The sequence below is a fragment of the Octopus bimaculoides genome, chromosome 5 (genome assembly GCF_001194135.2).
Source record: "Octopus bimaculoides isolate UCB-OBI-ISO-001 chromosome 5, ASM119413v2, whole genome shotgun sequence".
In the NCBI taxonomy this organism is placed as follows: Eukaryota; Metazoa; Mollusca; class Cephalopoda; order Octopoda; family Octopodidae; genus Octopus; species Octopus bimaculoides.
The window spans coordinates 108358549-108371516 of record NC_068985.1 but is presented as its reverse complement, the minus strand read 5'-3'; the positions used below and the strand labels follow the sequence as shown (position 1 = coordinate 108371516).

At 35.6% G+C, this 12968-nt stretch overlaps 1 protein-coding gene across 1 annotated transcript in view; it reads left to right on the top strand.

Annotated features, from left to right (window-relative positions):
• The first annotated feature begins 6 nt into the window (after positions 1–6).
• Positions 7–12968, top strand: part of LOC106883121 (inter alpha-trypsin inhibitor, heavy chain 4-like) — a 23230-nt gene continuing 10268 nt past the window's right edge. The window contains exons 1-5 of the mRNA XM_052967939.1: positions 7–222; positions 9709–9866; positions 9973–10083; positions 10180–10430; positions 11692–11855. Coding sequence (XP_052823899.1) covers positions 145–222; positions 9709–9866; positions 9973–10083; positions 10180–10430; positions 11692–11855 — 762 coding nt within the window. The 5' untranslated portion in view covers positions 7–144. The remainder of the gene's footprint in view (positions 223–9708; positions 9867–9972; positions 10084–10179; positions 10431–11691; positions 11856–12968) is intronic.

Below are 12968 nucleotides of genomic sequence, written 5' to 3'. Positions count from 1 at the left end.
TACCATTTCTTTTCTTTAAATGTTTGACTGGTTACCAAGCTGTCTACTCTTATGATATTTGTTTAATGCTTTGAAAACTTTTAAAGAATTATTTGAAACTGAAGTAACCTGAAGACAGAGGCAGTTAAAAGAATCGCTAACAATATGGCCCCGCGATTGTTGTTTGTAATGTTGGGAACTGTATTTTATTTGGGGATGACAGCCAATGGAGAACCTAGACAAGTAAGTCAATTTTACAATAATCATTTCAAAGGAATCTTTCTGTCATTTAGTGTTATTAATTTTACAGTAATTTCTGAAGAGATAGACTTTCTATTTGAAACCATAGTTCCGATCACTTTACAATATTAATTTCTATCGCAGATTTTATTTCGATAATTAGTGGAGTTTGGAAAAGTTTTGGTTAGTATTGGCCGAAATCGAACTCGTATATTGTAACTCTAGTAATATTCTGTTATAATAAAACATATCGACCTTTCAGTCTAACATTTGCAGTTAAATGTTGAATAAACCATATTAGATTATGAATCCATTGTCAAACAAGCAAGAAAATAAGCGCTTTATCTCAACAACTGTGCATCGTAGCAATATTTAACTAAATGCTTGTTTCGTGAATATTTGCGTAATGTAACTGCGCTTTCAAGGTTAATTAGTTTGGATAAATGAGAACGATTACGTCTTTGGGTGTTTTTATTTTGCAACCTAAAGTCATTTATTATTCTTCCCGTACTGTACTGATTATTTCAGAAAAATCATTCTAATACACATTTACAAAAGATCGTGTTAAAAGTCTTTATGTTTCACTCTTTTGTTCTTCTATTTGAAATATAAAAACAAACGTTTACTAAATTTAATGCAATCTAATAATTAATGCATAACCATTAAAGTTTCACCCGACGAAATTATATTTTTTCTTTGATACTTTTTACTAAAACGTTCGGTTAATCTTGCGAAAAACAAAATGTCTGTATACTTTATTACAGATATTTCGTTTACTTCAATCACTCGAGCAGCGACTGCTTCAGCACTACCTTATAGGCTAAACTGCAGCACCTGGTTCAATGGGACATCCTAGTCGACCGACACCCTGCTCGTTGATAAGTGCACACACATTAAAGCTATTTTGCACCTAGTTTTCTTAGTGTAAACATTACAGATGTTACTATGGATATACTACGAAGGAATTCGGACTGCACTCGCTTTCTTGTCGATGCAGTGCATGGCGTTTCTCTTTCATCATTTCACACTGAAAGATGTAATTAAAAGGAACGTCGACGACAATTCTTTTTCCGTCATGGCAAGCATACAGTCAAGACGACCCGTTTTAAAGGGTAGGGAATAGTTGTTGATCTGAACGCTACCTATTGTGACACATTCTCCAGTTCCATGTTATTCTCATAAACCCGGGTGCTATCAAAGACTGAAAAAAGACGTAGTGTGCGTCACTGACGGACTGAATTCTTTTCGCGCCAGTTGTGGGACAGACCTCTGGCGTCATTGATATTCGGACTATCCTTTTCATCGGTAGATCTAAAATAAACGCGTTGTGCTTGAAAAAAGTACCGGCTGCGAATATCACTAATCGTTCTTCCAAACAATTCTCTGGCTATTTTATCGTCATAGTGTAATTGAGATAAAATTATTCAACAGAAAATGTAGAGTTTATATCTCACGATATTTAGAATTATTTATATATTCGCCTTGTTTTCTGAACTATAGTTTCATATAATTTGTTCTTTTTATTTAAGTTCCACTAAACTCGAATTAAATTAGGATCACCATTTTTTCTTGTTGCAATAACACCATTTGTTGTCTAAACACACTTGTTGACAGATTGATGATAAAAGGAATTCCAGCCATGAACACCACATCTCGTTCTATTTAACGTGTGGTACATGTACTGATTTTATTTCTGCTACGATCTCAAACTTTGGTGTATGATCGAGTTACTCAAGATTGTATTATAACACAACATTAATAACAATATTTTGCAAGGAAATATGGTTTGTTGTTGTGATAAAACAAAATATTTTTAAAGGATCAGATTTTCTTCTCACAACAGATTGTTTCACAAATTGTTTTTATAACCTCCGTCACAACCACCAACACCACCCACCACCACCACCACCATCACCATCATCATTCTGTGAATATACTCAAGAGAAAAGGAAACAGGCAGTCCTGTGATAACCACCGAGGAAGAGTCCTCCTTAACCGCCTCACTCAGCTCAGGAGAGACGGGAATCTGCCAGAGAGTCAGTGTGGCATCAGAGAAAGCCGTAGTATAGTCGACATGATCTTTGCCGTGCGTCTTCAGAAGCTGTGCCAGGAAAAAACAGTGACCTGCACACGACGTTTGTAGACTTAACCAAGGCTTTTGACATAGTGCGACAGTTCCATGATAGTATTGCTCGCTCGAGTACTGGACATTTAAGATTCTTCCGACGCATTCCCAGTCACTACCGGAGTCAAGCAGAGCTGTGCGATCACACCTATACTGTTAAGCATGATGTTATTAGTGATGCTGTTGGATACCTTCTTCAACGACGGAAAAACTAGTAGTTCAGATTCAAGACTGGTGGCAGACTCCTCAATCTGCGGGGCTACAAGTCGAGACAATAGTGGATGAAGTGTGCGACTTCCCGTTCGTAGACGACTGCGCACTCAATGTCATCACAAAGGTGCAGATACAACAGAGAATGACCTGATTTTTCACTGCCTGCAACAACTTTGACATCACAATTAGTACTCAGAAGACAGAGTTTATGTACCAACCTGCCCCGCGGAAATCGCATGTGGAACCAGCTATCATTGTGAAGAAGAAACTCTGACGAGTGTTGGTAAGTTCGCGTGTCTCAGCAACTCACTCTCCAGATCTATGAACATTGACGATGAAGTCGGCACACGAATCGCCCCAAAAAAGGCTTAACATTCGGGTGGAGGGTGAGTGGCATTAGGCGGCTACCGAATTGATGGTGTAATTTTATTGCCTTTCTCTTCCGTATGCCTGCGAGACTTGGACGGTTTATGAACGCCACAGCAAAAAGTTAAACTGCTTCCACATGAACTGTTTGACCAAAGCTGTTGAAAATTACCTGGAAAGACAGGTCCCAGATATGGACATCTTCTCTTGAACTGATCTGTCACGATGCTGAGGAGAACGCAAGTCAAGTGGGCAGGCAAACTTGTTCAAACGCCTGACATACAACTCCTTAACAGATTGTTTTACAGTGTATATGTGGAAGGTAAGAACATGTAAGGTAGACAGAAAAAGCGCTTCAAGGAAATACTCAAAGCCTCACAGCCTGGTGAAGATGAACCAACAGAGGTGCCATTGTCTACAAAGAGAACGGAATTGCAATAGCACAAAAAGTAAAACGCGAACTGAGCCAACTGCTCGCCTTCAATCCCAGCAGATCACCAATGCCTGACCTGTGTCAGAGCTTTTCGAGCATGCATTGGAGTGATTGGCCATAGCTGGAATCACTGTGCCCTATCTTCTTCACCCATGTGACGTCCTTGGTCATCGTGGACAACGACAAATGATCAAATAAAAATATGTATGTGTATATCTGTGCGTGTGTATGTGTGAGGGAAGAGAGGTGGTACCAAAAATGTCTACATACATTGAATGATTATAAAGGCAGTGTTTATTAAAATACGTTACATTTTCAAAATTCAACAGGATCTGCAGGACAGAATTTACTTGTTTTCATGAATGCCGGTTTTCTATTTCATGATCATTCTGTTTTAATCACTACTGAAGAAATGTTATCACAAACATGAAGAAACACTGTTGTTCAACGGTTGCTGTCAATTCGTCGGCTGTCACTGGTTTTGTGCCCTAAACTTTGTCTTTAAGTATCCCCCATAAAAAACAGTTCAGTGGTATGAGGTCCGGTGAACGCGGGGGATATTCAAATGAAGCTCTACCTCCAATTCACTTATTCGGAAAAATCTCATCAAACTAGGCTCTTACACTACTATGGCACATACTGCTGCAAACAAACTCCTTTTATTCAAATCTCTCTTCAAAGAATGACATGAAAGGTTGTGACACAAACTTCAAAGAAGTGGGTAATAAACCACTCTATATTGTAACTTCTGGTAACATGATAATATGCAGATTATTTGGCCCCCACGAGTTATGGTCATCACGGTTAATTACACTAATTAATGAAAATGTAGCCTCATTGCTCGAAGCAATATTTATCGGAAAGTGAACATCTACACATCTAGCCAAGTACCTCTCACAAAATAGCACGCTTCGGTTCAGATCATCTTCATTGAGAACATAAACTATATTTGTGATGTAGCGTTTTCAGTGACAGAGTTTCAAAATATAATGGATATTTGATTTTGAAATCATATCTCACTCCACGCTTGCTGCACGTCTTTGTGCGTATGTATAGAACAAACCGAAGCGAGGAAATGCAACATTCAAACATTAAGTGATTTATTGGAACAAATTCAGTCCTGAATGTTCTATAATTGTGTCATTCATTATATATATATATATGTATACACACACACACACACACATATATATTTCTATATATATACATAATTAAAGGTGGCGAGCTGGCAGAATCGTTTTCAAGCCCAGCAAAATGCTTAAAGGTATTTCGTCCGACATTACATTCCTCAGAATTCCGCTGAGGTTGACTTGTTGACTTTTGCTGTCATCCTTTCGAGGTCGATGAAGTAAGTACCATTTACATACTGGGGTCGATGTAATCGGCTATAGATGTTATGTAGGCAAATATATATATATATGTTTGCCTATATAACATCCTACTACCAAATGTACTTATGTATGTATATTCTGTGGGTATTGTGTTATCATTACATTCTACGTGATATTTGTGTTAAAAACAATATCCATGACTGAATTGAAATTAGATTTCTATACTCCAAATCTTTAGTAATAAATCACAAAAATCGTGTTACAAAAAAATGAAACTATTAAAAGCACAATTTTTAAGGATTTTGTGACAATGTAGATATTGCTTCGTTTAAGCAAAGTTAAGGACTCATAACTAAAAAAGAAAGAGTTTTATTTATTGTAATATAGACGACCAGGAATAAAATAAATTGACTTTACTTTCGTAACTTATATAATGAGATATTAGAAACTTAATCGACTGATAAATTAAATATTTGCGAAACAGGGATATATATTACCATTTGAACATCTACTTTTTATATATGTGTGTTTCTCTGTATGTATGAGTCTGTGTGTGTAGACATACATACATACATACATACATACATACACACATACATACATACATACATACATACATACACACATACATACATACATACATACATACATACATACATACATACATATGTATTAATGGCTTGTATAGACGCAGTATTACGTTATGCAACCATAATATACTATAAAATATATTGAATATTTCTACAAGTTAACACCGTGTTCTACTATGTTAGCAGTGCATTTAACATCACTTGTTACGGTTATCTATACAGATATTCTTTAGAAATATTCGAGAACGAAGATGAAAAATGGTAAAAGGGTCTATATGCCATTATTTTTGACATTATGTTTGCTCTTTCATCTGCCAGTTTACGTAAGGGAAGTTAAAATCGCCCATCACCAATATGTTCTTGGAGTTGTATCTTTGAATAAAGGACTTCATTTTGTTGAGGCACTATTCAAATCACTATAAATGGGCTTTATAGAGACCATCAAAAATGATGTAATTAACCTTGTTGATTAATGATATAGATTCCCAATAGCCACTGAAAAAATATGTCCTTGGTAACCATTGCAAAGGCATCGTGAAGAAAAGTGGCTGTTCTTCATTTATTTCGATCAGTGTAACCTACACGGATGAGGGTGGCATTTTTTATTTTCACGCTGGCATCCGTGTATATATGCACGTGTATTTGCATTGCGCAAGAACATGTGTGTGTGTGGTGAGGTTTGGAAGGCTTGGTTAGAGAAGAAAGAAAAAAGAAAGAAAGAAATTAGAAAAGAAAGAAAGAAAGAAAGAAGGAAAGAAAGAAACATGTTGCCCGGCATGCTAACGATTCTGCCAGCTCGTCGCCTTAATGTTATTTAATACTAATGCGTCAGCCAGGGCGGCGATCTGGTTGAAAAGTTAGCACCCCAGAAAAAATGCTTAGCAGCATTTTTGTCCGTCTTCTTGTTCTGAGTGAAAATACCGCTGAGGTCGACTTTACCTTTCATCCAATCGCAACTAATGAAATATATACCAGTAGAGCACAGTGGTCGATGTAATAGAATTACCCCATAGCCTTTTGGCGAAATTTGAAACCAATATTAATGCATCTGGTAAGTCGGTGAGCTCGCAGAATCGTTAACACGCAGGGGAAAGTGCTTTGCGGCATTTCGACCATACTTTTCTTTCTTTCTCTCTGTCCTTCTTTCTGTCTTCCTATCATTTTGTCTTTTTCACTTTCTTTCTCCCTTTAAACAACGCTCCAAAAACACAACACATATACTTACGCACACATACATGCACATACATAAATGTACACACACAGAGACACACAGATACACACACACACACACACACACACAACATACACATATATCTGATCGTATGTGTAAATTGAAACGGCAAAACAATTTCCCATGAGCATTATTGTAGCAGTTACACATTTTTGATAAGCAATCTTTCTGATTGTTTATACACAATTTCTCAATATGCACGAGCACGTTCATATGCACATACATACATGCACATATGCACTCATACACACACAATATAAATATACACACAGAGAGACGCACATACATAGGCGCAAAAGGACCACGGTGAAACTCTTGGACGTTGAGTCAGTTTGTAACTTCTCCCAATTAAATGTTATGCATATATACATGCCTATATATATACATACATACATACATACATACATACATATACACACACTCTCTCACACACACACACACACACACACACACACACACACACACACACACACACACACACACACACACACACACACACACACACACACACACACACAAGCACACACACACAAGCACACACACAAACACACACATGAATGTATGTATGTATGTATGTATGATTTTTCTTTGAGTGTGATTTAACGTATTCTTGTGAAAGTTCAAACCGATCGCTGACAAAGCGGCAAAGCGTATTAAGAAATTTTCCGGTGAGGTTGTCGTGGAGTTTGTGTGTTGGTTTGAACTGTCAATGTATACAGCCAAGTGTATACATCTATTCACATAAGTTTAGAAGGAGACCTTTTGGAATATCTTACTAATCTTCCCTGTGCCAATGACAGATTGGATTTGGCGAATACCTTCTGGTACTGACATGCCTTTGATATATCCGACATTGCTGTCATTCTTACGGTCAACATTGTAAATATTCTTTGCAACTATAACATGCGTCAGATGGTAGGTCGTAGACATTTTGGGGTATCTGATGATCATGTGGCCGATATCTTTCTCCCTAGAACAGCAGAGTCGACATTTTTTATCACAAAATGAAGGTTTATTTGTTTATGGTCTATTTATTTTTTTATCACAATGTGATGGTATATTTGTCTCTCTCGTTTATAAGGTATTTAGTAGCTATATTCTGTTCATGGGTAGCAAAGGCATATCCTTCTAGGTGGGATGTAATGTATCTATTACAGGTCCAGAAGAGGCTACTCTTTTTATCAATGCTGTTGTTGCACTCTAGCTTGCGAAATATGTACCCATGCATCGCTCTTTTATTGGTAAGATGAGTGATTCTCCTCTAAGATTCTGTTTAAGTAAGCTAGTTCGGCCTCATTCGGACAGCATGAGACAGTTGTATCCCCAGAGTACTTCTACAGTAGTTCACCAACTCTGGAAATGTTGTTGCCCTCACTTTTGAATAAAGGAATATACTCAATTCTTTCCTGTTCAGCAGGTATTGTGTGATTAATACGATGTAACATTGAATGGTTGTTTGGAGTGACCATATACCTCTAGCGCCAGCACTTCGCCCACATAAATCTTATTGGTGTCACTGTTAATGTGGAAGGGGCCAGAAGTGGTCAGTTCTTTTCTCGATTTGATGTCTAGGCTATTTCTCTCATCGTGTATCTCATCCAATAGCCTAAATGTTAGTACTAGCACTGGAACTGCAAAAGCATTGTGAGATATGGTCTCATTAAATGAAGACAGCTCTGAGTTCCATATTTTCCGGAGTCTACAGAAGTACTATTTTTTATTCTGGCTTTAAACACAGCACCAATGTATGCAACATTCTCATTGATTCCGAGATAATTGTAGCTTCCATCATTTGAGATAGCAGCAGAGATAGACAAGCCGTTGATGTAAATGTTCTCTGCTTGGTCGGGAACTTTTACTCAACTGACTATCGTATGCGAGCATTTATCTTGCCCAGACTTCATTCTTATACCTCGTGAGAATGTTGTGACTAGTTCTACTCGTCACTTGATGTTGGTCATATTATCAAAAATGAGCGGGTGACATTAATTCTATTCTTTTCTGCATATTCCAGCACGTAGCCATGGCATTTTGCTAACAGGGCTGACAAGGAATTCACTGCCAGCACAAACAGTATTATATATAAGCAATCATCCTGGAATATGCTGAATATGCTTGTTGATAGCTTAATTGTTTGTAACCACAGGTTATGCTTTTGTAGTTGTCAGTGACAACTGTATGGACTAAGTTACAATCAGTCTTTCAATGGCATCTACTATAGCAACTAGTACTTTAGCAAGATCCGAGTAGATTGGAGCAATGCCAAATGACGATTCTTCCAGGAATTAAAAGTACGGTCTTATGATCGTGAGCCCAACACCCTAACCACTAGACTATGTGAATTATCAAGTAAATGTGTTTTCTGAAAAATCAGAAAGGTATCCATGTTGTCTTTTTATTACTTTAAAACGTAAATATTTATATTATATGTCTGAACATCTATTTTATAAGCAGAAGATGAAACATAGATCGATTTTATCTGTGTGTTGCAATTTACCTAGTAAAACATTGATTACATACATCCAATGGATTTTCAAACCAAATCTCATCTCTTATTAACTAATGGTCATTATTTGTTGTCGATGGGCACAAGTATTTTACAATTAGTATATTGTTTAAAATATACCAACAGTATTCTTTCCGGATCCTCTAAATGAAGCCTCTCCATCATATCTCATTGATTTGTTTCTAATAGCAGCTAAGTTTTCTTCAAATCATAATATGTAAGAAAAGACACATTGGAATATGCATTCCTAGATATACCTAACAAGACTGAATGGTCCTGGCTGGAACGCCTCTAAACATAGGTTAGCTCGCGCCAGAGATCATGTAGAGCTAAACATTAACACGTCTGTAAGTATGAATACTAATAGCTTCGGATTCTTCGTAGTCACCACGTGCACTCATTAAGAGAGAACGTAATTGTAATTGATTTTATACTCACCAAAATATAAAACATGTAAGGGAAGCAATAGATATTTGCTTTTCCTGTGGGTGGCTAACTTTGGAAATCTATACACTATAATGCTTGTCTTTTTCTTTCAAATGCCCTAATAGTATTAAATCTGTCGATTTTAGAACTTTATTACTCATCACGTAAACAAACTGCTTTTAAGGATATTTTGTGTTTCTGCATAAAAGTTAACATCCAATAAAGATCTATTTAAGTGATTTATGGTATTTCTTGGCTTTTTTTTCAGACAGCAAGCCTGAAATCCCTTCATGTAATCAGTGATATTAAATATCGATTTGCTACCACTCTAGTTTCTATGAAATATTATAACCCGCACAGTTCTTCAGTCAGCGCAAACTTACATGTAAACATGCCTCGTAGTTCATTTATATCGAATTTTTCTATGTAAGTATTGTTCATTTTTCACATGTTTCAAATATTTCAGAAATTCTAAAATAATTTTTGTGATTTTTTTAATGTTGGTTATTTTTAATTTTATTGTTGATTGCAGGGAAATTGATGGAAATGTGACTGTGGGCGAAGTAAAAGACAGATTTGTCGCTAAAGATATTTACGAACATGCCGTTGAAACAGGGCAAGGGGCTGGCTATATTGAAGTCAAGTAATATCTCATTTTCCTCATTCTATATTTCTTGCTCTTAGTATTCCAGTAACAGTATTTCAGAAATATTTCATCTATTTTTTTCTTATTTTCCAGACACCGCTTCACAAATGTCTTTGATATATCTATTAATGTTGAACCCAACAAGTATGTAATTTATAACTTGACTTATCAAGAGCTTCTGACACGTCAGAATAATAAATACAGGCACGTCATTCATCTCTCCAATGGTGAAATTATTGATAACTTTTTAGTCGAGGTTTTCATTAGGGAACCGCAAGACATCATTAATGTATTTGTACCAGAAATAACAGATGATAAATTAACTGATATTGCTATCGACAAAGGTAGGCAGGTCATTTATGTTTGGTTTACTCTATATTTTCATTTGCCATTATCGTCATAAACTTCCTTTAATCACTGATTCTTTTAAGTTCCACAAAGTGGATGCACTGATAAATACGGGAAATAGATAACATTCCTGATAGTATAATTAAAGTGTCTACAAAATGATCTTTATTCTTGTATAAAGAAAACACTTCACTTAGAATAAATAATACTCTCCAGAATCGGACAAATGTCATTTCATTTACATTTTTCAAATATTATAACGTTTCTGGGATAAAGTTTTGTCTCTTCCCTAACATTATATTATCCTAGGGTCAACAATATAATGTCCAAGTGCCCGCTACTGTAGCAATGCATCCTTTTCCAAATAGAATTACACTGCGCTGCAATAAACATTTCATTGTTCTGCAGTAAACATTACGTTTTCCTGCAGATTAAGTGTTACGTATCGCCCATAAATATACCAAATTAAATGATATACTACCTCTAGCTACGGCACGCACATATTACACATTCTCTTGTTTACCACTCTCACTGCATCACTATAGTGGTTACCATTTAACAAGATATCCCTTGACAAACAATACATTTCGTTACAATAAATTCCAAACATAATTGTTCACATTCCGAAAGTAAACATAAATATTCCTCGCTAGATACGTTAGTAGTCAAGGAATAATGAAAAGAAATTTCCGAAGACATAACTTACCCTATGTTCAGCTAAAGTGAAGTGGTTACAACATCCAAAGAATTTTTGTCCCTGGAGCAACTTGACCACCCAGCTGGTGTTAATTACATTGCAAAGAGAAGCAAAAAAGGAATAGCAGGAGGTACCCTGGATGCATTCTGTTGCTTAGAATTTCGGACGTTAAGAGCCGAAATACTTGCATAAGAGTAGATGCTTGTTCTCTAAAGACATTCGGCTGTTCAACTCTTCCCCGTTGTAACATAAATATCTTGCAATAAATATTTCGCGCTATCTCACCATCAAATGTTACGTAGTCCCTTATTAAAGATTGGACAAAAATAGTATTAAGATGTCCTGCACTGACATAACATTATTCGCCCAAGGTAGGCATTTAATTCTGCCGCTGTTCACTTTACATTATCACACAGTAAATATGACACAGTTTCATATCAACATTAGATAGTACATCAAGCCGGTGAAGTTATATCTCATTGGGCTTGGTGATATTGAAATAATAGGTATTTATTCGACTCTGTTATCGATATATATTAAGATGTTTGTTTTTCAAACAGATCTAGATTCGGCTTCAATTGAGTACATCAGCAGTAGAGAGGTTTACATCAAATACAACCCAAGTCGTAAACAGCAAGAAGAAATAACAGAGAAAGATGGTGTTGCAGGTTTACTCAGAGTAGAATATGATGTGGATCGTCAAAATAATTCAAATTTAATATATGTAAGTCATTTTTGTACATCAAATTCTCATCTTGTCATTTTAAATGGATTATTATACTATAATCATATCTTATATGTGTGCGTGTATATGGTATGTGATGAGAATTTATGGAAAGGTATCCCATAGAAACTCAACAAACTGTTAAAAATGAAGAAGAAATGCTCAAATTTAAAAAAGAATTTTAATACATGCATGCGATCGTTTCGAACAGCAACATTAACATGGAAATAATATGGTAGAATAATTAGAAATTAATTAAATTAAATTAAATTAATTACATATTACTGTTCTCTTCAGTGCAAAAGAGAATATATCAAAAAATTATTATAATTGTTACAAAAGACTTGATTGAGGAACTAGCAAATAACATATTTGGATATATATATTTTATCCTTATAAAAAATCAAGAGCATACTACAAAAAGTGTTGTTGAGTCTAGTTGTGAAAAAACTGAAGCTGATGCGGCTAACGGTTATTTGAAAATATAAGTGAAATATGTTTAAGAAACATTCGCTCTATATAAAAATAAAGTAATATACACTTCAAATAAAGCATTTATCATAGGAAGTGAGATAGAGATGTCCAATGGGACAGCATAGTTATATTTGAATTAGGATATGACTTGACAGTTATATACAAGTAATATAAGATATGGTGTATATTTAAAGAAGTAATCTTTTTTAAAAAAAGACATTTTTTTGTGCGAGAATAACAAATAAAAACTAGTTAATATAATTTTTATTAGGTTACTTGAATGCAAACGAAAAGGACAGAATTATTAGAGAATATAAAATACAGTGTACATTTAAATACAGTGTACATTCAAACGCATAAGAGGTATCCATCATAGGATTCCCTCGCGCTAGAAAGAACAGCTAAGTCCCAAACCACTATTAGGGATAAAATTTCGAAGGGAATGAAAAATAAAAACATTTACCATCTAGCTCCTGGACCAATGGTTTCTGACTTATTTTAGCAAATAAAATAATCTGCCAGGCAAAGTTTGGAACTTACCTGTTCTTTCTAGCTGTTCTTTCTGGCGTGAGGGAATCCTATGATGGATGGATACCTCTTATGTGTTTGAATGTACACTGTATTTATATGAATAATATA